Genomic DNA, 27,752 nt, shown 5'->3' on the forward strand with positions numbered 1-27,752 from the left:
TGAATTAAATTTTTTTGTTTTTCACAATCCGCAATGAAAATAAATATAATATTTTTTTATCACTTGGATTTTTTGTTAATTATTAAAAAAAACATAACGCCAATAAATGATAACGTGCTTCCGCCGAGGAGTCGTTGCCTCGTTGATACAGACTGCACATAACCGCAGGGAAAATTTGGTCCGTCTCCCTATATATAATATAATATAATATATATATAATATACAAATGATGAGGCTTTATAATAAATTATTTTTCTTTTTATTTTTCATTTTCCAATAATTTATAGGTTCCGAGTGATCCGCATTGCAGATTTTACTTCATTCGTCAATTTTATCGTTCACGATGAGTTCAGCTCGAGTTTTAGAGTAATTTGACGTATTTCCAACGTTTTTTCCCCCTATTTTTTGAATTTTATTGGAGATCAAGTAGTTTGATTCCAGGTAAGGCAGCTCTTGATTTTATTTGGACCTAATAATCCATTCGAATTTCAATTTATGTATTTTAATTTTTTGATTTTATGTTATTATTTTTCAAGTTCGGTAATATAATTGTTTTTCTACGGCTTCCTTCATTTGGCTTGATTTTTTAAATTCTTATGATAATGCTGGAAGTATCTTATCATGAACTATGTGTAACAGCTAATGCATTGAGTTGCAGAGGCTCTGAAGTTGTCGAGCTGGGTGTCATTATTATTATTATTATATTTCGAAAAACTTCGTTAAATAAAAATTCGTTGAAATCGAAGTCATTCTTGTATGAGATATTTCTTGTTAGAATACCTGTCGAAATATATGTATTTTGTGCAGTGTGTTACTTCTCTGTGGAGCAAGGTTGATGCCCACATTCTGATATTGAATGCGAAGCTTGAGATCTGTAATCCTGTTCCGAATTTTTGGTGATTAAATTCAGGTCACAGACAGAATAGACTGCTGGTTTGAATGTTTATCTTCCGGAAAAGATATTGTCCATTTTCTAGGTGTTCTATTGTTAGTGTGGTGTCCAGGAATCTATTGATGTTCCACACTAACTAGCGCGCAAGGTATAAGGTTTGCTTCTATAAATGTAAATTTGATGGGGAATCTTCATTGATTCAAACAAGTGAGTGTACAATGTTGAAATGTGATGTGTTGGTTTTTCTTTGTTTCTTTTTGACTGACACTGGATGCTCTTCCTAGCAGTTTGTAGGGTTATTTATTGCTTAAAATTTGGTGGTATGCCCTCTCGGGAGTGGGAGAATGGCTGCCTTGGTGAGGCTTCATGCTGCTGGAAGTGTCTCGCAAAATGTAAAAGGTAAGGAAACGAGCTATTTCATCTTTAAATCTACTTGTTTGTGAGAGCTGCTTACAGTTATTTAGGGGCTGAAGTATTGAGTATAATATCATAGATTTACTTTGTTGATTCTTTATTAAAAAATGTGCTTGATAATGTATAATTTTACTGAAACTTTTGGTATAAAATATTTGATAGAAGCTGCCTAAAAGGTCTCTATTGGGAATATTTTATATTTAGTAGCTTGTGTTCAACCAAATTTTAGTTGGAACGGTATGCTAGTCAGGAAAGTTTACAAGTTTTGGTTATTATTCTTGATGTTTAGGAATGATGACAAAATCAATTCACAAAGTTTATTTGGAGATTTAAGTAAATCACTGAAGATTGAGTGATGAAAGTTTCATACTGAAACTAATCACAGATAGAAGTATTTGTATAAACTTAGTTTTTTGGTGTTCTTTATGTGAAGATTTTCAAGATAGATAAGAATCCCTTTTATGTTATGTAAATTTGAAATTTAAGTTTCAAGTTATGCACCTCTGTGGCATTTTACTGAAAAATCTAATTTGAAAGCCATTGTGCCATGTCTTCATGCCTGAACTCAACCCTTCCCCCCCTCTCACTTTAATCTCTATGATGCAGCACAAGTTTAATTTTGGTGCAGTGGAATGGGTAATTTCAATCCAAACAACTAAAAATCTCAATTGAGAGAAAAACCAATATTACTCTTGAAAATAAATATTTTATTGCAGAATGGATTCATGTTTTTTTAGGGGTCATAGACCTATGTATAGAGTTGTAATGCGATTAAAATATGGAAAAACAATTAAAATATTGAAAATGCTAATAAAATACCAACAATAGAATAATCTTAAAATTAAAATAGAAAACTAATAATCACTCTCACTCCTGCATCTCCAATGTATCACTCACTATCTTCATATACATATTTGGGAATAAATTCCAGGATTGTCCAAACTTTATGTCCGCATCTCATGTTCATTTATTATAGTTTGAAGAGTATTCGGACGAAATGCAGTGGCTGTTGAATTTATTCCGACTTAACAAAAGCCATGTTAGCTTGCAGAAATCATAGAAAGGGCTAAATTTAATTGTCTGCTGCATACTTTTTTATTATGATTCTAATTTTCTTTGACCACTTGCTGGGAAAGTCCATTTAGCCTTTTGAAACTGGCCTTCCAACCTTTGTTGACTTAGAATTTTTCATCCTCTATGTTTGCTTTCTCTCTCTCTCTCTCTTGCTCAATTGGCAGAGGAAGCAGGCAAGCGGAAATTAGCTGCACAATACATACAGAGAGAACTATGTGAGGCAGATGAAGCAAACTTACTTGATGAAGAAGGTTCGAGCTCATGGTTAAACTCTAATATATCATTGTAAACCTAAGAGTTATCGAACTAACAATGGCTCTTGGATCTTATGTCTAATTCGTGGAGATCAGTATTTCTAGGTAGCGATAGTCGCTGGCCATAGTTTCTCATAACATTTCAATTCATTTATATTTATCCGCTTCTTTATTTGTTAACAGTGACTAGTAGCCTTAAAGTAATTAAAAAGAGACTAGACTGTATCTTAATGGGAATCCATACTTGTTATCTGGACCACAATCGCTTTGCTCTTCTCTGATGGTTGACTTTGTGAAGTTGAATTTTTACATGACTGTGGAAATCAAGGTCAATGTGATCGGCAGAAAATGCTGTTTGATTTATTGGTATGCACCATTATTTACGGTGCAATTATACGTTTACTTGACAGTCTTCTTTAGTTGTCAGATAATGGTGTCAGCACTTCTATTTGATTTGCAATACTGCATGATATTTATTTGATTGAGATTAAAATTTTTGGTCCTAAAAATCTTAGTCCCTTCAATGCTTAGTTGTGCTGGAGAATTTTCTAAATTTTTCAGTCCATGCTGAATGTTGTCTCGGTTTTTCCCTTCACTTTTATTAAATTTTCGGCTTCTGATTTCCCGACTTATTTCTGCTGACACATTCCTGTAGATATGATCATATTTGGTTTGAGACCGACGACAGATCCTTTAGATTTGGTAAGATTTGGAAACTTGTTCATCTAACCCTTTAATCTAAAGTTTTAGTGATCTGAGGTGTTATGAAGATATCATTACTGGTTTTTATGCCATACTGATTTCAGTTGAAGGGTAAAAAGCAAAGGCGTGTTTTCAAGTTGGACTTGCATAATTTGTAACCGTAGCCATTCTTTTGGTGTGTAATTCTCTTTAACAAGGTTGAACAAAATGATCACGTTACGAAGTTAATCGCCGTGTATGATTCTCAAAATATAACTTAGAAAAGTAAAACGCAGAGAGCTAAGAGTGCAACAGGTTACAAACCTGAAAAATTGTGAAGAAACCAAACATATACATGATCTATTGTGCAGGGTTGTATGAAACGTTTTTGATGCCATGTGGTAGGTTCGATGTGTTGGTCAAAATGGTCAAATAGGATTTTTAAGAACTTTTAGGTTGAATCATAATCACTATTGCACTTACATAAGTTATAGGTGGGTAAATTTAAGATCCATCCAATATAAATTCATGCAATCAAATGGATTTTAGATCCATAGCTTCAAATCTCTACGTCCAAGCACAATCTTAATTAAACAATATGTGGAATGCGTAATTCCCTCATTCGTGTTTAATTATTTAAAGAGCCTGGTGTTGAAAATTGGGTTAGAAGACGATTTTCTTTGAAACTCAACTGTAAGATAAATACATCATAATGAAAATGTTAAGGCCTATCAAGTTTGAGAAACTATTATAGCATCATATACTTTTGAACAACAGAATGAAATCAAATGAGGTGTATTAATTTTGGCCGATGCCGCGCATTTTATGAATATGTTTGCAATAATTAATTTTATTTAAGTTGTATGTCTAACTACAGATAGCATTCTTCCCCTCTAATTAGAGCTTAGTGAGTAGTAATCAAGTGTTTGACGTGTTTTGAGGTTTGCTGCAATGCTTGTAAGAAGCCAATCAAGGCCAGTCAATACACTATGCATGCAGGTTTTCCTTTAATATACGTTGTTTCTACTCAAATGCTTCTTCTCCTAATTCTTTTATTGAATTTCTAAACATATACTTTTCAATTTTTTCCAGAGCTTTGTAAGTCTTTGATTTCTAGAGCACAAATAGTTCCAGAACTCGAGAGTTTGGCAGTAAACAAGAAGCCTCCACGAAAGGAGAGAAAAAAGACGGTGATTGCTCATAACCGTATCCTTGTTTCCTCTTTACTGTTTTGTTATATATCCTTTCTTAGGTTGTCCTACATATTCTATGATATCCTGTTATAACGAGCAGTTCGTGAGATGATTTGCATCTTATTTTCAACTTGGAAAAAACTTGAAATTACCATTTTCACACACAGCTGCAGCATAAATTTCTTTGAAGTTGTACTGGTATGAATTAGTTTTACTTCTTGTAACCCATCATTGTTTTCAAGTTCAATTTCTTAAATTCGTATAGACCAAGCCACATCACAGAGAGAACGAAAAAAATTCGTTTCTGTAAACTCCGAGAGTATTGCTGGGACTGTATCATATTTAGACGAGCAGGTTCAAGTCACTCAGCTTGCTGAAGCTAATGGTATAGTTCTACCATGTCTCATTTTTCTGTATCTATCTTATTCAATTGGTTACACACTCATTTGGACATATTTGCAGCAAAAGATATGAACTTGTTCTTAGATTCTATATCAGTTTAAATTTCTAGTGTAATTTCTCTTGAACTGATTGTCGTTACAATGATATCGTTCCAAATGTGAAATTTGTGCGAATGGATTAATGATTGTCTTAATTTCCAGTTATATGATTCTTCCATTTGTATTTCTGTTTTTTCACTTGTAAAGTTATATTGCAGGAAACATGCAAGTAAGTGGGTCCCATTGTATAAATGGTTCAAGTGTTGGCCCTTACAATATGAATTGCCCAGAAAACGTCTCTTTACATTCTTCAAAGCCTTTGAAAGGGTATTTTAAGACCAAGATCTCATCTCCTCACAATTCTTTTGTTTTGACACGTTTTTCTTCTTTTGCTCATTTATCATTATACCCCTACAGCTTACACGTCCAATTATTTCTGGACTTGATTATGGGATGTGCTGTACCTTTTTTTTTCCTGAACATTTACTTTTCTAGCATTACCAGATCCACAATCTTTCCTCTTCAGGATAATTTTGAAATATTGTTGGTTTGCTTCAATATCTCAATCAAACACTGATGAGTGATGTAGTCATGTGCTTTTCGTATGGTGTTAAACAGTAATAAATGTTTTAATTTAGGTTACAAAAAGATATGCGAAATTAAGTAATAGAATTTGATATTAGTCGTTAGTGTTGGAAGCAATCAGTTGTCCCAAGGTCATTAAAAAAACCTAAATTCCATATATTTTTTAGTTGCTGAAATTTATGAATCCTTATGGGGCTGTCAAACATTAGCTTTTTATTTGGTGCATGAAAACATAAAATTAAGCTGTGAAGGTAATGGCTTTTACTGAAAGATGAATCAAGAACACAGCTTAAACACATTTTCACAGTTCTGATTTATGAACTTTTACAAATTTCTGCTAGAGCTTGGGGTGTGAAGTTACTTGAACTCTGTGCTGTTTGGCTGGATGAAAACTCAGTGGAAGCGGGCCTGTTAAGAAATCAGACCCAGTGGAGACTCAGTCTGAAGCTCACTAAATTTTCAAAAAAGATAGACTCTCTACTACATAGTTTTTTTGTTATGATTGTCTTTGTAAATATCCTAATCGTAAATGTGGCCTATCTATGTCTTAGTGATTGATCAGTAATACCACAGGTTCACACCTCTTGATGATTTTTGACTCAACATTGATTTGTCCCGAAGTTGGATTTCTTAGAGTAAAAAACCATCTATCGAGTCAGTAATTCCACTGACTTGAAGAACTAGGGATGTAACCTATTCTTCTCCTGTAGGGAAACAGTTGAGGCTCCATCAAATCCCGGCACTAAGAAATTTTGTACGACAACTGCAGGGGTAGTTCCATGTAAGTCGCCTCCTCTTTGTTGATGTTATATTTGCTTGAAAGTTTTAGCTTTGCAGGGTGGTTGTACCTCATTAATTGTCTATCTCTTTGCTCAGTGTTTGGTCATTTATGAATATTTCCTTTAGTGTACAGCAATCAGCATGCATATTTGGGGTAGACTCTGGGAATAAGTTTTCTGCTATAGTTACATCGAATCAATATCAGTCAGATCATATGAATAAGCCTACCAGATTTTATTAAATTCGAAAATTAACTAAGCACCCATTATTTTTTGACCTTCGAACGGATGGAGAAAAGATAGCGGCGGATTGTTCAGATACAGAGGTTTTTAGGCAATCATGGTGACGGTTTCCCTTGTGGACTTGATTCAGATGTCCATTGGTAATACTAAAAAGAATAACGGAAAAAAGGACAAAAAAAATTATTCTCTCAGATTTTCCACATCAATATGAGTTCAAAGTCCTTTTACGCTATGGATATACTAGATGGAGCTGGTAACATCCTCCTCTTATGGTCCGCATCAAAGCTAGGTAAATATTGAAAAAGTAACCTCTCTTTTCTCACAGAGCGCCTTAACAAAATATATTTTAGACTGTCAGCTCATGTGGTTCCATGAAACGTTGTTGTTGATTCATGACTAATTTTCTTAACTTTAGCTTTTTCTATAACTCGTGCTTAGGTCATGAGATCTAAATCAGTCCCTACTCCGTAGGAGGAGAGCAAACATGCTTAAAATTGTGCCCCAGGGAGCAAGTTATGACTGTATTTTAGTGACCGGAGTGAGAAGGTCTATTGGATTTTGGATATGGTTATCATTAATTGCTTGGCAGTCCAAATCGCTTGACTAATCAGACTGTCTATAGTTGTTACTTGTTAGATATTACCCTGATGATATTGACTGTATGTGACATTCTCAGATGTTCCTGCTCCCCTAGCTACCAAAGTATACTATTCCCAGAGAAGCCTCTATCTCCGAAGAGCCATGCGTTTCATGTACTATGAAGGATCAATCAAGGAGTGTAGCAGTGAGTATCTGAGTCCTGAAGTATTGCCGGTTAATGCAGTCAGCAACAGTTGCCATGAACCAGCTGTGAACCAGCAGGTTATAGTCTGCCACTGATTTATATCTGGTTACATTATCCTAATTTTACTTGAGAACGTGAGTTTTATGTGATGTTCATTGCTGTAATTTTTGCCTATTGAAGCCAAAAGCAAACCCTGGTAGTTGGTATAAGAATCTTATATGACTTGCCAAAGATGGCCACTTTAAGATGAATATGAAGGACCTCATAGGAACCTGTAATAACAGAAAATTGTTGGGCATCATAAGCAATGCCTGTGATTTACATTTTTCTCATCCATTCATATCAATTATCATTTCAATGTCTTTGACTTTATCTTTTTATATACTAATAAGAATATTTTGGGGGTAAAATTTTTCGCAGCAGCACGTGCCACAGTTTTAGTGCCTCAGATCACAAGCGTGTGGTTCATCACTTGCATATGTACATATTAATCCTTAACACCATGTCACAATAACTAGATTTGTTTCTTGTTGGAGCAGAGAGAGAGCCATATTTTGCATCTGGCACAAGAACCTGATCAAATTGCTCTGAAAAGTCCAGAAATGCACTTGGGCAAATCAGAAGGATTTGTTCCAGCGATGAACGTATCATCTCAACTTCCTGTGAATAATACCCTAGGACCTCATTACATGCCAAAATCATATTCTTTTGCAGGCAAATCTGGTAAGTCTGTTAGTTTTAGGTGTTGTGCTCTTTCTCTAAGAAGGTTAGTTGTGCAAACCCCCCATGTCTAGATTGGTACGCAGGAGTAGGTTGAGAATGAAATTGCATTATTGGCTTGTTTTAAAGCACATGATTGGTATGTTTTACACATGGGAATGCTCTATTTCCATTGAAATGGCTATTCCCACGATTTACTCATACTCTCGGGTTTAGCTACACTCATTCCTTCAATTTTTATAATTGACAAATTTGTCCTCAATTATTTTTATTTTTAACAATATAATTGATAATACTAACAAGAATAAAGGTAAAAATAAGTAAAATTAGTAGAAATGCCACTACTGCTACTAATAATAATAGTTGTGACAACAACAATTTAATAATAATTATCATAAACTTCATATGCAATTATTATTTACATTTTTTCACCAAAAATGGTGATTTGGTCGGTAAAAAAAAATTATTCAATCTCAATTTACTTTGAATTATCAATCATAAGATTGAAATTAAGTGAGGAATAAGTATTACATCCCCTTTTCATTTTTTATGATATCAATCGTAAAAAATGTTATGTTTATGCTATTCGTTTCCATGCTCATTCCATTCCAAAAGTCATTCCATTTTTTTTTTACCTTATTATGCTCTTCTATACCAGTCTAGACCTTAGACAATTGTCATGGTATGTAGTTCTGATTCTAGGGCACGCAGGTGTTCAAGTTTTTTGTGTACCGTGGACTGATTTATAGAGACAAATAATGAAGTCAATCAAGTCATTCCAGTCCCCGTTAATGTCTCCTTGTCACAGCCTTTTGTGTCTCTTTTTATTAACTCAATTTCTTTTTTATTCTCTGGTTCGTATATTTTTGGGTTTAGAGATGATTTCCCATTAAAAGTTTGAGCATTATTTGCGCGGCATACATCATTAAGGATGCAATACTAGTTTGGAGCTATCTTTTGTTACATTTTTCACGTGATCAGCATCTCTGGCGAAATTTTCTTTCAATAGTTTCTTGAACTAGAATTATAATAGCACCTAACTTTGTGGTATGCACTTCACAGCATCACTGCTGAAATTTTCTTTCCGTCATGTATCATTGAAAGTTCCAATTTGTGTGACTCGCCTGTTGAACTTATGTTTGCACGTTTAATTCATTGGATTTGCAGGAAACCCTCTAGGTACCGTTCAGTAATGTGTAGAACTCTTCGAAGTTGTACAGGAGTTGTGGAGGAGATTTTTACTTGGTAAAATTGATATACTCATTTTTGCTCTAATATATGAGTTAGTCGATCACCCAGCTTTGAAAAGAAAAAGAAATGGCTTACGACGGTAAGTTCTTTGTACATCAGATATCTGACTGGGACAATACCCACCGTTAAGTTAGTTTTAAATTTGTGCAGTGTCCCATATTTGTTACGCTTTTTTACTGCACATTAAATAGTTGTGGGTCAAGAAGTTTACCCTATTGGCATCTTAGCATCCCGCACATTTTTCATACAACGAATCATTTTCACGAATGGAACTTTCTACTTTTTTCCTCAAATTATGCATCTGGGAATTAGGATCATTTGGTTTTAATCGGAATCAGTGGTGGTGGATAAGGAAAATTAAAGTTGTGAAAAATGCGGATTTTATAATTCACCTTGTCAACTAACTGGACATCATTAGTTTAGATTATTTCTCGGACACAATTACACGTAGAGGTTATTATAGTAGAAATGTATACTTGATTTGGTGACTAAACATATGACCAACCTAACCTGTGTCCACCTACTGGGGCTATCCATTATCTCGTCACGTGGGAGTTGTAGGTTTGGTGTGAGCTGCGCTTGCTTTTATCCAAACAAAATTCAAGTTGTTTGGATTGGCATGTATAAACAGTGGGCGTAGCACAGTATATAAATCCTGAACTGAAAGAGTTGAGACTTTTTCGTCTCCGCCATCTTGTTCATCATACGTTTAAAAATGTTTCAATTGTTTCATCTCGTGTTTTTTTAGGACTTGTATACTGGTCCATTTTCTATAGGAGTAGAGTATTTGCTATGGATATTTCTTTAACTTAAGAGTAATTTGTGACTTCCTTTCTTAGGCCCCCCACAATTTGACGTTCAACAAGTGACTGACTGCTTTTCGTTAGGTCGTAGATAATAATAATTCATACAGCTTTTAGATTTGTTTTACTCTTTAAAAGCCCATTGTGCCCTTTTGGCCTGTGTATTATAGTCTACTTTTGTCTGTATTATTTAAGTTGTATGGAGTGGGAAAGCAGAAATTGAATCTGGGGTGGGGGGGCTAGGGGCTACCCCTTTGTATTATAAGAGTAACGACTGCTACCTAACATGTAGAATATAACTAAAGGAAGAAACAAGATAAAGAAAGAATCATCGATTATATTGCACAAGTTGGGACTTGCATATCATACTATTTTCTTTTGTGATTATTTGAAAATGGTTGTTTTGTTTAATTTAATCTGATCTTTGAGTCTCCATTGCTCTTCACCTTATATTTTTTTCTCCTTGTTTATTCTAGGGGAAAAAAATTTATCGCGCGCGGGGCACACAAATGTATATACCTATATTTTAATCGCAGTCCACGGAAAGTGAGGATATGGCCTTACATACACGGGGTCCATAGGCCTAGGATTTTCAAACTTCAACAGCGAGGCAATAATGAATTATAAATTAATGGAGAATATGAACGTCACCCACCCCTACGATACAGTAATATAAGACAAAAATTTATATGATACGGATTCAAATTTCGATTTTGGGAGACGAATTTTTTATTTTGATCGTCTATAAAAAATAATATTTTGATATTTTTTTATTGTAAATACATGCATGATTAATTTATCTCACGATTTGTGAAACGTTTTACAAGAGAACTACTCTTAATATAATATCTAATCCATAAAAAATAATAATACCGAATATATTTGACTTGAGATTTCAAATCCATAATTTTAAATTTATCATTTTAATTTCGATGACATATTTGAATGTACATAATTTAAGCCAACATCAAATTAAAGTTTAATTTTTTTTAATAATTATTATGATTAATTATAAACACATCCATGTATATCATTTGAAATTTATTATTCAAATATTTTTCAAATTAAATCTATCAATCAAAACACAGTCTAAAAAAAAATTAACAATAGTTGGTTAAAATACACCATGATTTTGTTTTCTTTTATTTTGAAAAAAAAAAACTATTAGTTGAAGCACTAAATCTAGATGATGTCATGAACAGAAAGAACTCTAGAACAAGTCTAATTTTGGGATAAGGTTGCATGTGGTTGTCTTAAATTGATTTTCATAATGCATTGTCATAAGTTTACAACTCTCGATAATAAATACCGTACCAACCAATTTTATCAATATTAAATATAATAATATCGAATATTGAGACTATCGAAGAAACTGACAACTAAACCATTTTATCTCCTTTTTCATTTACTCTTTTAATATATTTATGAAGAACATGTTATCATCCATAACGTTATGAATACAGGATAATTATTGACTTAATAGGATATTAAAATAATGTATAATTAGTTTATGAAAAATAAAATCTATTTTGAGCGAGTTTCAACATTTGTCAAATGAATTAAATATGATATGATAGTCTATCACTTGTTTTTTTCTTTCTTAAAATAATAATAATAATAATAACACTTTTCTTTCTTAAAATAATAATAATAATAACACTTTTTGCATTAAATCGAGATAAAAACTTGTGTGAGACGATCTTACAGTAGTATTTTGTGAGACGAATATCTTATTCAGGTCATCCATGAAAAAATATTACTTTTATACTAAGACATAGTTTGGTACACATGATAGGATAAACATGTGATATATAATAAAAGATAAGTTAATGATAAATAAGATGTATGATATTATAGTTATTGTTTTGATATGATTTTAATAAGATTGATTAAATTTATATATTAGATTGTAATGACAAACTTAATCTTATCATAATAGATTTTATAATTTCAAAGTTGTCGTTTGAGTTCATATTTCTTATCTGTTCATGGGCCGACAATGCTTGTATGATTTTTTTTTACCTAATTTTATATATTATATAATATGATAATTGAGTCCTTAATTTTGTGAGTCAAGTCAATTATAAATTTTTAAGGTTAATCGAGTAACACTAATAATTTTATTGAGATTTATACAAATCATTTATATAATTATCTCGAATTCATTTATATAATTATCATATTATATAATATATAAAAAATAAATAAAAATATTTATTTGATTTTAATTTCTAGCTTCAAGTGAATTGAAAGAAAAATAGGATTTAAGATTTTTATATATTGAGGGCAATTAAGTCATTTGTGATATTTTTATCATTAGATTAAAATTGTTATATCTCATGAAAATGATATTTTATCCATATATAAAATTATTTATCACGAACTTATGAGATTATCATGATCTTTCTAAAAAAATACTACGTGAGATAAAAAAAAATTATTTATCAACTTTTCTTAATTTATATATCAAATTATACCTAAAAATATTATTTTTATTATAAATATCAATAAGATCTACTAATATCACATAAAAAAAAGTCGTGATTCCAGGTCACAAGTGCCTTGATCTTAAATCGAATGAAATTTCAAATCAAACGCCCTCGACGTTTCACAATAGCACCTTTTCACCATTGCATTTCTTTCTGTGGGCAATCCTGGTTTGAATCCCGTTGTAATTTTTTTTTTTTGGAAAGATTTGATTTTTAGTGATGTTAGATAATACAGGTCAAGATTGGATTTCGTGTGTGGGATTCTTGATCCGAGAGGGATGAATGGTTGTTTGTGAAGAATCTATAAACTTCGTTAGTGGGTCGAAATTGTGATTTGGGAGAAAACAAAGAGCATAATGATGAATCTGGGCTTGAAGTCCCGGTCACGGAGAGTGGTTCAGGACAGCTCAACGGCGGTCGAAAAATCTAAACTTTATGTTGGAAGCAACAACAATAGTTTAAGCAAAGGTTTGTCGGATAATTATGATTATAGTTGTTGGGATAGCTTGCCTTCGGAATTACTTAGGGAGGTGTTGATGAAAGTGGAGGAGAGTGAATCTAAATGGCCGGGGAGAAAACATGTGGTGGCCTGCGCTGGTGTGTGCAAGAGCTGGAGGGAGATGATGAAGGAGCTGGTGAAAAATCCTGAGGATTCGGGGAAGATCACGTTCCCGATTTCTGTTAAGCAGGTCTGATTAGTAAACATGTGAGTTTTTGTTTTTGAGGTTGTTTTGTTTGGTTATTGTTGTTGGTGGTCAGTTTTCTGTGGTTTGTATTTGGGAGCGGGGAAATTCTTACGGTAAAATGGATGGTTTTTACTTTATCTGTTTTTCATATGTTCCAGATTATTTGAAACTTGGTTAATGAATAATGATCATCTTGGGAACTCCACAGAGCAGGAATTGATTTATAGCAGTTGGATTTTCTTTTGTTGCTTAGTTTTCCTTGTCTATTTGTATGTATGAATACGAATTATTTTGGATGTGGAAGTTTTGCAGGCATCCCAGATGAATTAAATTTGTGATGTCTTCAAGGTGATTAGTATTTGATTTTATTTGTTTGTCATATGCTTCTTATAATTTCGAATTTAATGATTCTATTTGGATTTTTTGAACATCTTACTGCTAAATTTGATAGACATTGAAGTATGAGTCCTTACATAAGATTCATTGCACCATAGTCATTTGCATTCCAATTCTACTTATAGTTTTCTGCGATGAGTATAGCTTTTGCCACTCAAAATAACTCCATTTTGAGCAGATGATTTTGTATGCAAAAGATTAAGCAACTGAAATGATTGAAACTTCAGTCAATATGACATTTTGTTGTCTTGAAATGTGGGTTTTGGCTGCATGAACTGAGAAATCGCAACTGGAAAATGGTCTTGCATTGGCTCTGAGAGAATGGATGAGTATCTGATTCTGTTTTCGAATCTGTGCTCATTCAGCTGTTTTCAGGGCACACAGTTGGCGGTGGTTCTTCTCAAACCCCCCCACCCACCGCGGGCACTGGCTACCTTTCATGGAACATTCGTCCCAAATGTCACTATGATTGTGTAGTCTTCAGTTTTCCATGTGATGTGATGGCGTAAAGTCTGGGCGAAGGACAACATGTCAAAATATTATCTGTAGTCTTACCTTTCCAATGAAGACTTTCCATTTACCAAGCAAGGCTTTGTAATTTATGAGCTTTTTTATATTTACGTAGATGTTCTTTTCTGTTATTTCAGCCTGGCCCAAGGGAGTCTCTACTCCATTGTTTTATAAAACGGAATCGTGCAACCCAAACATATTATCTTTTCGTGAGTTTAAGTCAAGGTTCGGCTTTCTTCAGAACTTTCTGCAGATATCCGTGTCTTATTATTTTAACACATAACACGATATGCAGGATTAGCCCTGTTCTATTCTGATGTATTTTTTCTCTCCTTTTTTTTTTGACAGCACTGGCTGATGATGGAAAGTTTCTTCTAGCTGCTCGTAAGTGTAAGCGAGCCACTTGTACAGACTACATGATCACTCTGCATGCCGATGATAAGTCGAAGGGGAGCAACACTTACATCGGAAAATTAAGGTTTATTTAGTTTTTGCCATTAGCTTCAAATAAAATACTTTCATATATGGTTGAAAGCCAAATTTTTTTTCCCAGATCTAATTTTCTTGGAGCAAAATTTGTGGTCTACGACACTCATCCTCCTCATTGTGGAGCAAAAATGGCAAAAAGTTGGTCCACTCGCCTGGTTGGCTCAAAACAAATATATCCAAGGATTGCTGCTGGAAACCATCCGGTGGCTCACATTTCGTACGAGTTGAATGTGTTGGGAGCTAGGTAAGAATAAGATCGATACTATTCTTGTTACTATTATTCAATTGTATGAAACATGAATGAATAAGGGAGTGGATTTTTTTAACTAGGTTTTGGAAACTATGCGTTGGCTTACATATATTTGCATTCAAAATTTGTCTGCGTATTTAATTCATACAAACATCTAATAATTGACATATTATGATTAAATATTGGAGATTTGGAACATTCTCGGGTTATTATTGACAACACATATTTGGCATATGAAGATGATTCATTTGTATGTGTTCTTATTAAATTCAGATGTAGTATACAAATATAGAGATATAGATGAAGAGTACTTTCACCAAGACATGCTTGACATACTGAAGTGTGTGATGACTGATTTTTTTTTCCCGAATGACTGAGGTTTTATTACTATATATAGATGTGTGAGGTGATACAGAGATATAGATGAATTGTATTTTTGGCATATCAAAATTATCAGACCCATGGTTTTTGTCTAGGACATAGTGCATGGTATATAGATATAGACGATGAGTGCTTTTGACAGGTAATTTGCAGATAATCAAAATTGTTGGTGTGAGATTCTCCCGGTGAAAATATGTAGTATAAGCTAATAAACAAAGTTGTCGCTCTTTATATGCAGAGGTCCAAGACGAATGCGCTGCTTAATGGATGTGATTCCAGCTTCTTCCATAAGACCTGGAGGAGTTGCTCCTACACAAACTCACTTCCCTATCACCAGTGTTGATTCATCTCCTACAATCCCTTTTTTTCGTTCAAGATCTAATCGTCTAGACGGTACTGTATCCGAACATTTGAGTGGCCAGACGGATAGTTCACTTGTGTTGAGAAATAAGGCCCCGAGATGGCATGAACAGCTCCAGTGCTGGTGCTTGAACTTCCACGGGCGTGTAACCGTCGCATCAGTGAAAAATTTTCAGTTGGTTGCTTCTCCTGAGAATGGTCTTGTTGGGCCCGAACATGATAAAATCATTCTTCAGTTCGGGAAAGTGGGGAAAGACGTGTTTACTATGGACTATCGGTATCCAATATCAGCTTTCCAGGCTTTCACAATCTGTCTTAGCAGCTTCGACACTAAAATTGCCTGCGAATGACATGGTTCGAGCAGGTTATTGATCCGACACACTCTTGTTCAAAGTGGCCTCCACTTCTTCACAGTTCCTGCTTTTAGAGCTTTGTTTAAACTTCATTTGCTCAGTTCATCTGGGCTATTTGTGATACGCAGAATGTTGGGAATTGTATGAACTTATCAAGATTCTCAGTTTCTCACTGTACATTCTCTGTGCATAAAAGAAACTGTTCATCTTAAGCTTTATTCGATGAACGTATCTATTATATTTTGTCCCAAATCTATTGTTAAAGATGTATAATATAACTGATTTGTAAGCAGGTGCGAGGTATATATATTGAATTAACTTCGACAAGCTTGGACTAATTATTTCCATGACAAACCCAAGCTGCAGTCATCCTATGTAACATTGATGATCCTTTGATCATTTAAATTACTATTTTACATGACAAAACACGTATTTTCTTTTTTAAAGATAATATCACATTGAATTTTTTGCTACGGCGAAAACCTCACCTTCCCGCACAAATTCTGTATAATGCAAAAAATTGAGATGATTATGCAGGAAGCTATTATTTGCTCCAACAATGATTCTGAGCTCGAGCGAGATTCAACTGGCTGGTGATCATCTGATAGGTCCATATTCCAGGGGGTTTCATCTTGCTCGAGTTCCTCCCAAAAAATTCAGCTACAGATTCATATCCATCTCTATTGACGGTGTTATAGAACCCTGCTGTTAACTCGGAAGTGTGGGAACGTGATTTAAACCACGAGTGTGCCAGAGGAACTTACCAGATATAGTAACTGGTACGTCTTTGAAAGTTGATGCAGCAAGTGACAAGATTCGGTCTTCCATGAGTTAATATTGTTTATTAAAGAATTCACTTGCACCGATCATTCGATGATGCTTTGTAGCCCATTACAATCGATCCATATTTTGGGCAATATTGTTTATTAAAGAACATACATATATAAAATAGTGGTTTCAATCCAAGAAAACCAAGAATTGTAATCAAACAAACAATGAGGTAATGAATCGCCCCCTCATCTGAAAATAACAAAGATTCCAACATACCATTTAGTACAATGTTGTTTATCTGCTGTCGGATATAACGCGTAAGCACTATATGCTGTCTTGGTAGGAACCAAATTCATTAATAGCTTTAGCCTGGGTAAACACCACCTTATTCTTTACATCATTCTTATTTACATGACAACAGTACAGATTAACTGTTATAAAAAAGAACATTCCCACTACAAATATCTCTACATGCCCGAAGCTTTCACTTGTGTCACACTTGAGCGACTTGTTGTGACCAGGACGAATGCATAGGCTTAGCAATAGAAATTTGGACACGAATCACTTCATGAATGGCACCACGATGAAGCACACCAAGGACCTCTTCGTTGTATGCCGCTAAATCACCCAAAGTTATGCTACGAGAATGTAATTCATCACGTAAACGGAAACCATAGAACCATCTACCAAGCTTCCACCATTGGACACACACTTGCCTTTCCGAAATTTGGCTTTGGTTTAGTGCCTCCACCACATACTCGACCTACCAAATGTGTTGTTAAAAAGATCATTTAACTCGTAAAAAAGAATATCACATCACTGTTCCTGGTATGTATAATGTGATTTAGTTAGGTAAAAGGAGTTGTTAGAGCTATAGGAATTACCGGCACGCCAAGACAAATGATGCAGTAATGCAGGCCAACCAAGTTAAGTAGCACGTGGAGCTTTGGTTTGAGTAAGAACATTTCAACATCTTTGAAACCAAAATGCAGAGAATTGAGTAATTCGATAGCTTTCAAATAGTTTCCGACCTCAATCGACTCGTAAGCTAAAGCTCGTTCCACAAAATCGTGTATCAAGGCTGCTTTTCCAGCCATCTCATTATGTTTGAATATATACAACTCCCTCCACCCCTATCGTCGTCAATAAAACAAAATATTGATCCAGTTCAAGTATTCAGTAACATATACAACAAGTAATGGGGTGATAATATGATTAACATTATAAGCATCATACAAATGTTAAGATTGAGATTTGGACCTAACTCAACCCCAAAACTAACTCAGAATTGGATGATTGTCCAAGCTCATATATGCAACTCAAGGATTTTATCCATCTGTGAGACAACTAACACACACCTATCACGTACATTAATGAAATTCTGGAGCGTGAAGTTTACATATGGCCTAGGCATGGGCAGAACGAGTGGCCCAACCGTGGGCAGTATAACACATAACGGTGGGTCTTGACTCTGATACTATATTAAGATTGTGACTTATACTTAACTCAACCCCAAATGTTAAAATTGATACTTAAATCTAACTCAAACCCAATATCTAGCTCAAAAGAGTAGAATTGACCAAGTCCGTATATGCAACTCCTAGGAATTCTGTCCGATGCAAGACATCTTAACACAACCCCTCGTGTTCAGGAATGAACAACTGGAGCGTGAATACACAAGCGAATGACACCACTATGGACAATCCAACACACATCTCTCACTTGTTTGATTTGCAGCACAACATTGGAAATAATTTGTGACGCAAGACATTAAATTAGGAGTAGTTCCTGATTCCAACAATGAGGAATCAGTTCTACAGCACCGTAAAGACAGAAGTATCCCTTAATTTTATTTGCTAATGTATCAAATATCCTAGTCCTAAGTGGAAAAACTTCAATCTCGGAATCAAGCAGTGATTCAACTAAAAAAAATACTGCAACATTCACAAAATCTATATCTCAAAATACTATAAGTATCACCAACTAAGTTTTTAAATTTGTACATAATTTGAAATATATCTGACGCGAAAATAAGATAAATCACTGCAGGTCAAACCGAGGAATTTGTAAGTTTAAGCAAGAACCTTGGAATCGGAGTCCATTTTTTGATCGGATTTCTGATCCCAAGCAATCGCAGGCCACCTGTCTTTGCATAAAACCTCCCACACGCAATCGGACCCGCATAGCTCCTTCCAGAACCTGGAGCAACTGCCTAATGAACACACATCCATAACCTGAAAAGAAAGACTAAATCTTTTTCAAAAAACAACTGTTCGATTTGAAAAATCAAGAAAGAAAAGATACAAGGTAGTTCAATGACCTCAAGGGAAGAAGCTATTTGGAGGGCAATATCATCTGGAATTGAATTCTGTATGCTGTTTCGTGAATTCACCATATTCCTATGATCCTTAGCAAGGAAAAAAAATTTATCGGGAAACAAAAGGAAATAGTTGTGAATTAATTTAATTTACTGGGATGTATTCAATCTAGAAAAAGGGGTGAGTTCTTGATGAAATATTCTTGTTACTCCACGAAGTTTTGATATTATTGTAGAATCTGAAGCTGTCCACGTACAGCGAACTCTTCTTTCATTTTCGCTCTCTTATTGGAATCCTGTCAGGGGATGTGTTTGGCTACGTTTTCGGATTGATCGAATAGATTTTTCTTTAAAAAATAATTTAATTGATCGAAATATTGTTATATTATATATTAATATCTATTTAATTTAATTAATAATATATTTTAAATTTTAAAACCTAAAATATATATAAATAAATAAAAATATATTTGCCACATTTTAAAAAATAAATAACATTATACATATGCTAAAAATATCAATAATAATTATAAACATTTTTTAAAACAAAAATAATATAATAAAGAATTAGTACGACTAAAATAATATTTTAATGAAGTCCAAATCCGAAACAATTATGTACATATATAACCAAATATTAAGTTTAAGTTTTTTTTGACAAAATTATTTTTTAAAAAATTAGAAAATCAATTGAACTGATTTTTCGATTCAATTACGGATAAAACCGGTTCTTGACCGATTTTTTTCGGTCAAACGGTTTTTAAACTATAATCGATCAAAAGCGTGATTGGTTCTCGATCAAATCGGTCGATTCGGTCTGATTTTAAAAAACCCTGCATTGGCAAGAACACGAAGTAAGGCTTCTGAGTTTGGTCTAGGGACTCAATTTATTATATTTGTGAGAAATAAAATTAGAGTAATTTTAATAAATAATTATTGGGCCGAAGCTCGATATAATTATTAAGTATAATAAAACGACGTATATCCCAGCTTATACACGTTTCACAAAATTATTCGAGATTTGAGCTCAGTGAGTTGAGGCGGTTCGAATTAAGAAATATTATTAAAAATTCAATTTGAGTTTTATAGGCTCTGAGGTAACAATTGTGCTATATTTTAAAGATTAATTAAAATTATTTTTAAAATTATACAAATTAATCTATCATTTATAATTTTATTTTAATATATATGCGTGGTAGTAATAATTATTTCTTAATTTAGTTTAGATGGTAAAAAAATATGAATTAAAGTGTATAGATTTATATTATATCCACCCATTTCCGTTCACAAAGACGTGTGCAAAAATTACTAGGTAAATAATTATATATGAATACTTAGCTAAATTCTATACATTCTTTGAAATATTACTCAATCATATGCACTGGTGAAATATTATTCAATCATATATTTAATCCAACAAAAAATTTCTAATATATAAATGAGTATTAATAAAACAAATTATTCAAGACCTTATTGAAAGATATTGAGAAAACGTATTATACTCATCATCACTAATGATTTAAATAGTAAATAGGGTGTATACATGGATCATATAATTGGGATGAAATAAATATCATATATAAAGTAAATGAGAGTCATAGTGTAGTACGAAATATTTGCAGTATTATCAAAAGTTATCACTTGTGATAATCGATACAATGCAATTTAAATTTTTTAAACCGTACAACAGCTCAACCGTCATGCTTCGACTGTTCAACCTATCAAAAGACAATTATTACCTTCCAATACACAAGTTGTGTGTTATAAACATTGCTTAAATGACATGATAATATGAAATATCTTCTATATTACTGCTAAGGTATAATATTTAATAAATTAAATAATCTATTTTTCCATACATACAAAAAAAAAACATATAATTTAGGTAATAAGAACATTTATTATAACCATTGCCTGAGGCATTAACACCTCATTTAACTGTCAAATAATGACAACAAATGGAGCCGTAAAAATAGTGTAATTGATGCAAACAATGCGTATACCAAGTAACTTTATATTCACCTAAATCTCAGCCTCATACACATTTACAACCTTCTTACAGAAAAAATTCAATCAAGAAACCAAGATTGCGTGATCCATTAGTGAAAAATAGAAAACACCATCAAGATCCATATAGTTCATAGTAAAACCTACAAGCGTAGAAGCTCTTCCTTCATCTTCTCAATGACAATGTCGTGTCCATGATGATTCGGTCCCATTAGCGTGGCTGCGAATGTCAACAAGTTTTGATTATTAACCGAGAATCTTGCCTCCAAAATCTCAGTTCGATGCTTATCCAGCACATATACAATATCAGTCATCAAACCAGGTCTAAACGGGACGTCAATGGCGAGAAATGTGGCATTATTGAATAGTGTGACATTGACTGAGGAGTTCTGGTTTGTGCATTTTGATAAAACTTGCTTTTTTGCATCCTTTGATTCATACCATGGCTGTTTCTTTAAACTCTCTAGCCACAGTATCTCTTCTTGAAGGGAATTAATGAACTTCACCGTTTCATCTATAATGTCTTCCCTTGAGGGCTGCAAATGCATTATAAAAACATTAAGAAGACAAACTTAATTAGGTATGCCAATCAACTTTCAGCCAACATCCAAGGTTCGAGAATTACTATCTTCAAATCTTTTATAAGATTCAGAAAACAGAATTTTCAAATAACAAGATGAGCAAGTAAGGAGTGCAATAAAATTTTTGTGTCAAGTGTTCACATATATCTTGTATAATGAGTTTGATTAGAGACAGAGGATTGCAATGTTGCTTCCTCCATGCCGGGCTAAAACCCATCTTCGGGGTAGCTTTCCTTGGGAATATATATATATCTTCTTCTACTTGTCAATATTTGTCATAATTCACATTATTGATTAGGGGGTTAACGATGTATCTCAAAGTATCATAGGATCAATGAGGAACATAAAACGTATAATCAAGTGCAGAAACAGGCTTAGTATATATGAAAGCAGCATTCTGAGTTCTTATAGGATGCTACCACTACTTTTCAGAATTGAATCCAAGGATTCACAAAATTTGGCAGACCAATAATTATTGATCAATACTTTTTCAACTGATTTAAAAAATCGCAGACCATATACAAAAGATAGATATAAAAACCAAAATTTCTTTAAAATCATGAATATGATTGATTAGCAAGAAATAAATGACACAATTACGTTTGAAACCAGAATGGAAACTTGCAGTGGGCTCTAAAAATTGATCAGTACAAGATTAACAACAGAAGCTTGGTCATCTAATCTAGTTGAATTGACCAAAATTAAGAAGATGAAAATGCAAAAAAAAACAGGAATCAATTAAGCTCATAATATCTAACCAAATACATGTATCAAATAAAATTTACAAGTGGGGGAGAACTGAATCGACCTTACTGATCTTGAAAAGGCTGGGCACCATAGAATGAAGAACAGAGAAATTATCATTAATTTGCTTTCTCCTTTTGCGTTCGCTGAGTGATTTCTCAGCCCAAATGGACTCCTCTTCTTCATCTCTTTTTCTTGAACTCGACCCATTTTCGCTGATTGAAATTGGTGAAAAATAAGAAAGTGGTGGGATCACAGTGTCCTTGTACCCTTCCATAATGCCCAGAAACAGATTTCTTATTTCATCTTCTTCCAACTGTAGCAGCGTTTTCCCCCTGCTGCTCATTTCGCACACTGAAATGAACCTCATTTGCCCATTTTAACATACAAAAATGTGGAATTTATACGTGCATGCACGCAGAGACACGCATTGGTGCGTCAGAGAGGAGAAGCATTTTGTTGGGTGGCCCGTTGTTTCAGCTAGCAAGAAAGCTGTTAGAATATTTGCAGCAGAGAAACAGTTGTGTCTGGATTTTCCATCAACTCAATCATAGTTCAATTAATTTAGCAATAGTTTGATTCATTTAATAACTTTATATAAAAAAAGTAAAATTAGAAAGAAAAAAAATAAGTAAAAAATTTTGTCCGGTCAAGCTACAATTTCATAATAAATCATTGTGTCAATCGATTATAATGCATTAGTGCAATAATTATCCTTGTTTGATAGAACGATCAAATCGTGATGATTGAGCTACTGTGCGGTTTAAAAGATTTGAGTTGCACCATTACCACTAGCTATAGATTTGGCAAAGCGGTAAGCACTCGGTCCTACAATTGGTATCAGAGTCAATGTCACGGGTTCCATTCACATGGATTGCAAGGAGTGCAATTATTGGGAGAGAGATTGTTGAGTGCAATAATTGTCCCTGCTTGGTAGAGCGATCGATCGAATCGTGGTGTTTGAGCTGTTGTGCGGTTTAAAAGATTTGAGTTGTACCATTACCACTAGCTATAACTTTTGATTAAGCGGTAAGCACTCGGTCCTACGTGATGATTTAATATTTATTTAGAGAATAATTTTTAAATATTTTTGAAATAATATTACACTTGAAAGTTGAAAAAGTGAACGAAAAAAAAAATTTGAGGTCATTTGCTGTGCTCTTTAATGATGACAAGTTGATTCTTGGTGGTGTGTAGTTTTGATTTTGTACTTCCCCTTCGATTGGATTAGTTAAACTAACTCTGCACCGTTGATTTTATTTTTATCTTTGGATGAATAATTGGAACAGTTGATTAGGTTGACCTTTTAACTCCATAGTATCGCGTTACACATCGATCATCATTTTCAGACTTGAATTTGATATGTTTTTCACTTGATTTTTCATTAATATTTACTGGTTATGATATTTTTATATTTTTATTAAATATAATATTATTTTATTACACATGACATCATTTTTCGAAATTTAGTTCATAACAATATTTCAAAACATACCACTACAATTTATTTTCACAGCGTTGGGATGCTTATGAATAATTTTCAAATATCTACTTATTATTTATACATATAGATATATTGATAACTAATTATGAATTTCCCTCTACATCTTTTTTATTTAGCTTAACAAGTTGTATTATTATATGGGTTAACTTGTAATTTATTTGTTTATATTATTATATGGGTTAACTTGTAATTTATTTGTTTATCTTAAATAACTATAACTAATTACTGATTATTAAGAAAACATTGAATTCATTCTGATTTTTTATGCCTTTCGGTTCTACATGACTTCTTCTTGTTTTTTTCAGGGTTCAGTTAATTCTTGTCACATTTTACAAAATTTGAAGATTAATATCTTGGTATCTAAGGATTTAGTTTGATGGTTATTTTGAGCTCTTTTATCCAAACTATACAGTCTATATTTATTTTACTTTATTACATTAATTTGTTTAATGCATTAGATATTTTAGTGTTTCATTTTATTTCAGTGATTATCTATTTTCCTTATTTTATGATTTTTTTTACTTAATTATTTGATGTTACGTTAGTTTGCTTGATTTAATTAGTTTAATTTATCGATTGTTCGCGTTTTGTTACCGTTTCTTTTCCTTTATCTTTTTTACAGTTCAATTAATCTATTTAATATATTTACCATCTTTCACAAAATTATGAGGATATATTAGTTTTCAAATATTTAGTTTGATAGTCATTTTAAGTTTTCCTCTTCCAAATTATATATTAGTCTATATTTATTTTAACTTTATTACATCAAGAACTTTTAATCTCGTTTTTAAATTACAAAATTATTAATGTTGTTTAAATATTATTCATGTACCACACCACATTAACTAAGTCATGATTACTAATAAATAGTATATTATTATTATTGCAACTCAACATAGCGTATGTGTGGGTAAATGATTGTCAATATCACCTCCACACAAAATTTGTCATGATGAAATAGTTGGGGTAAAATATGGTTAAGATAGTATATCGATTTGCTTTTGGATGAGATCATTTGATTTGTGATCTGGTATAACTCGATTAATATTATGTTCGTTTAACTAAATTAATAACGTGTTGTTAATTATTTGAGAAAAATATATTTAAAGATTTAGATTGAAAATGATAATAACATTATTTCATTATTTGGTTGAATTAACGACAAATATTATAAAATACATTAATATGATACTTTATTTAACTTTTTAACTTCTTAAATTATGATATTTAATTAATATCTCAATATATATATTAAGCTTATACTTTTCTACAAGTTCCATTAAAATCATGTCAGTAAATGTCATTTTTCTTATGATAATTTTCAAATGAAAATGAACATTGAGTGCATGTAGATTTTATATGTTTTTTTGCAATATATATATAATATATAATTATATATAATTTACAATATAATTTGATTAGTTCAATTTATCTCAACTTTATTCATATAAAGAAAAAGCAATGATAAATTAAAAAAGAATGAAATTTATTTTCTACTTTTGAACTAAATTTATGATATAATTCTTATAATTTTTTTAATCAATATAATCGTTATAATAAATATGAATTATGTTGATAATTTATTATCATTTGTTATATATTACAATTTTCCATATGATTTTTTTAACTAACTATTATATATTATTTTATTATATATGTGTTTTACTACACATATTTATTTGAGTGATATTATGTTAAAATTTTATTCCACCGAAATTTTTAATCGCAAATATTAATTTGTAAATGATTAATTGTGATATAAAATTAATTATCTATGATATGTATTCTAAAAACACTTAAAAAGTAAAATAACATCCGCAAGGGATTAAAAGATAGCAAAAACATAAGTGATATTTAACTAAATAACAAGTTTAATTGTTTTATTTTAACATTATTATGATAATTTAGTAAATTAAGAGAATTTTATTGGACGTTTGTCTATGTGTACTTCACTTAAGTACATTTTGGTTTTGATTTTGATAAAATTCACTATTATGTTAATTTTATTTTATTTTTTTCATTTTAAATGATATTTGGATGAGAAATATTTTTGTTGATTTATCATTTAAGAGAGTTTTCATTATGTCATGGATTAAAAATTGTCATATAAATAAGTGAATATATATGATTTATTGTCATGATGTATTTTTATGTATTGTGTTTTGATATATTTATATTGACTAGAAAAATGCACGTGTGTTGCACGTAAAAACCTAAACTGTTGAAAATATATGTACGAAATTTTGATAATATTTAAATGAATTAAAACATGGCTAATAACATTTATCAACTGAAACAAACTAATCCATAAAAAATAAAAAATCATGACCATAGACGGTATATGAATAAGATAAATTATCTTATCCACTCGAAACACTTTCCAATATGCTTCTTGGTTGATTTTGAGAACTCAACAACTCTTTGTCGTAGTTTGTTATAATATGCATATAACTATTTTGGTATGCTCAGCAAGTATCTGATCGTCTTTAACATATATTATGTTATTTACAATCCTTATCCGGGATCTGACATGCTCATAGTTTGCTTCTTTATCACGACATTTTTTCGGTTTTCTACATTGTTTTTATCTGATAATCTTATTTTTCCGACTATCTTTTTTGTTGTTAAATGATTTTTCAGCTTTTGACAATCATCAACTATAAATCCTAAGAAAAAATGCTTTTACTCGCGATAAGTTTTCACTGTGACTAAAAGTATGTATAACTTATATATTCTTCAACAACAAAATCAATGAATGATGTTGCACCTTCTTCAAATATTGTGATATTTGTGATATCATTTTTATATATTTAGTATCAATATTATAAACATATAGCTATAAGGTTAATAAATTTTGACAACTATTTCTCAATCATTGTGAGAAAAATACTTGAAATCTCTTCAAATGGCTATATTTTAAAATTCTGTCCTCATTTAATTTGACGCAATTCAAGAAAGTCATATTGATCGTCATTTTTCGAAAGTTTTGAAATAATGATTGCGCGCATCATGTCATAAGGATGATATAATTTCAATCTCATTTGTTGCGTTTAGAACATAATATTGTATTATTCATTGAAAAAAACAAATTTTTTTCTATCGAATTTATATTTTGTTTTATAATATTTTATATCTTGTGGAACGATATACAAAATTAATTATTGTATTTTAAAAATCTTGAGAAGAGATACGAATAATGTAATTAAGATATGCATATGAGATATCATTCAAATATATGTCAAAGTATTTGTCTTATTCAATATCACATCTAATAATATAACCATTTAGATTTCATGAGCATTTTATGATAGTCAAAATTAATTTGCTAAAATATTGTAGAATTTTATTTGAATTTCAATAGTTGGCTAAATGAATTTATTTGACGAGGAGTTTTCTATGCTACCATCATATATGTTATGAATTAGCTGGTTAGACAATTTGACTAAAAAAAGAGACAAAAACAATCTCGTAGTCACATCGAAATATATCGAGATAATATTGGAGGAAATAAAGTGAAACTGGCTTAATGTCTCAATAAAATGCACAAAATTGTTCTTTTATATTGTGTCAACAAAGCTTTAGAATTGTTCTCATACCATTATAAATAGAATGAGAATTATGCACAATCTGTTTTTTATGTATTTCTTTTTCTGAATGAAGAATTTTTTCTTTTTGAAAATTTTATTGAGAAATATTGACATTTTATATGGCATCCATATGTCGCACAACCATGAAGTAACAACATAATCAATATATAACACTTAACGTACACATACAATTCTTCAATTTCTTCTTCATTGT

The 27,752-nt window shown here is 32.1% G+C and overlaps 4 protein-coding genes across 14 annotated transcripts; 2 read left to right on the plus strand and 2 right to left on the minus strand.

The window, feature by feature from the left end:
• The first annotated feature begins 114 nt into the window (after positions 1–114).
• LOC142526368 (uncharacterized) lies at positions 115–9,469 on the plus strand. 11 transcript variants are annotated; one of them, XM_075630709.1, is made up of 13 exons: positions 115–178; positions 288–441; positions 911–1,040; positions 1,180–1,291; positions 2,545–2,631; positions 3,290–3,336; positions 4,257–4,314; positions 4,408–4,521; positions 4,774–4,893; positions 5,167–5,275; positions 6,244–6,314; positions 7,232–7,416; positions 7,879–9,469. In XM_075630709.1, the coding sequence occupies exons 4-13, from the start codon at positions 1,237–1,239 to the stop codon at positions 8,131–8,133; spliced, it is 1,101 nt and encodes a 366-aa protein (XP_075486824.1). In that variant the 5' UTR covers positions 115–178; positions 288–441; positions 911–1,040; positions 1,180–1,236; the 3' UTR covers positions 8,134–9,469. The 11 variants fall into 11 exon arrangements, with proteins under 11 accessions (XP_075486824.1, XP_075486826.1, XP_075486825.1 ...); XM_075630714.1 differs by lacking the exon at positions 115–178 and having other exon boundaries at positions 232–441; positions 7,879–8,062; positions 9,227–9,469; XM_075630711.1 differs by lacking the exon at positions 115–178 and having other exon boundaries at positions 230–441; positions 911–1,047.
• Positions 9,470–12,676: 3,207 nt separating this feature from the next.
• LOC142526391 (tubby-like F-box protein 6) lies at positions 12,677–16,265 on the plus strand. The gene is made up of 5 exons (XM_075630753.1): positions 12,677–13,291; positions 14,332–14,419; positions 14,543–14,672; positions 14,748–14,927; positions 15,553–16,265. Exons 1-5 carry the CDS (start codon positions 12,959–12,961, stop codon positions 16,022–16,024), a joined length of 1,203 nt encoding a protein of 400 aa, XP_075486868.1. The 5' UTR covers positions 12,677–12,958; the 3' UTR covers positions 16,025–16,265.
• A 748-nt stretch (positions 16,266–17,013) lies between these two features.
• LOC142526392 (uncharacterized) lies at positions 17,014–19,401 on the minus strand. Its single transcript, XM_075630754.1, has 4 exons — positions 19,119–19,401; positions 18,883–19,032; positions 17,683–17,931; positions 17,014–17,561 (listed from the first exon to the last, which is right to left on the minus strand). Exons 1-4 carry the CDS (start codon positions 19,191–19,193, stop codon positions 17,292–17,294), a joined length of 744 nt encoding a protein of 247 aa, XP_075486869.1. The 5' UTR covers positions 19,194–19,401; the 3' UTR covers positions 17,014–17,291.
• A 1,688-nt stretch (positions 19,402–21,089) lies between these two features.
• On the minus strand, positions 21,090–22,986 carry LOC142527501 (basic helix-loop-helix protein A-like). The gene is made up of 2 exons (XM_075632320.1): positions 22,512–22,986; positions 21,090–21,658 (listed from the first exon to the last, which is right to left on the minus strand). Exons 1-2 carry the CDS (start codon positions 22,815–22,817, stop codon positions 21,266–21,268), a joined length of 699 nt encoding a protein of 232 aa, XP_075488435.1. The 5' UTR covers positions 22,818–22,986; the 3' UTR covers positions 21,090–21,265.
• Between the last annotated feature and the right edge of the window lie 4,766 nt (positions 22,987–27,752).

This window comes from Primulina tabacum, chromosome 15, assembly GCF_025594145.1.
Source record: "Primulina tabacum isolate GXHZ01 chromosome 15, ASM2559414v2, whole genome shotgun sequence".
In the NCBI taxonomy this organism is placed as follows: Eukaryota; Viridiplantae; Streptophyta; class Magnoliopsida; order Lamiales; family Gesneriaceae; genus Primulina; species Primulina tabacum.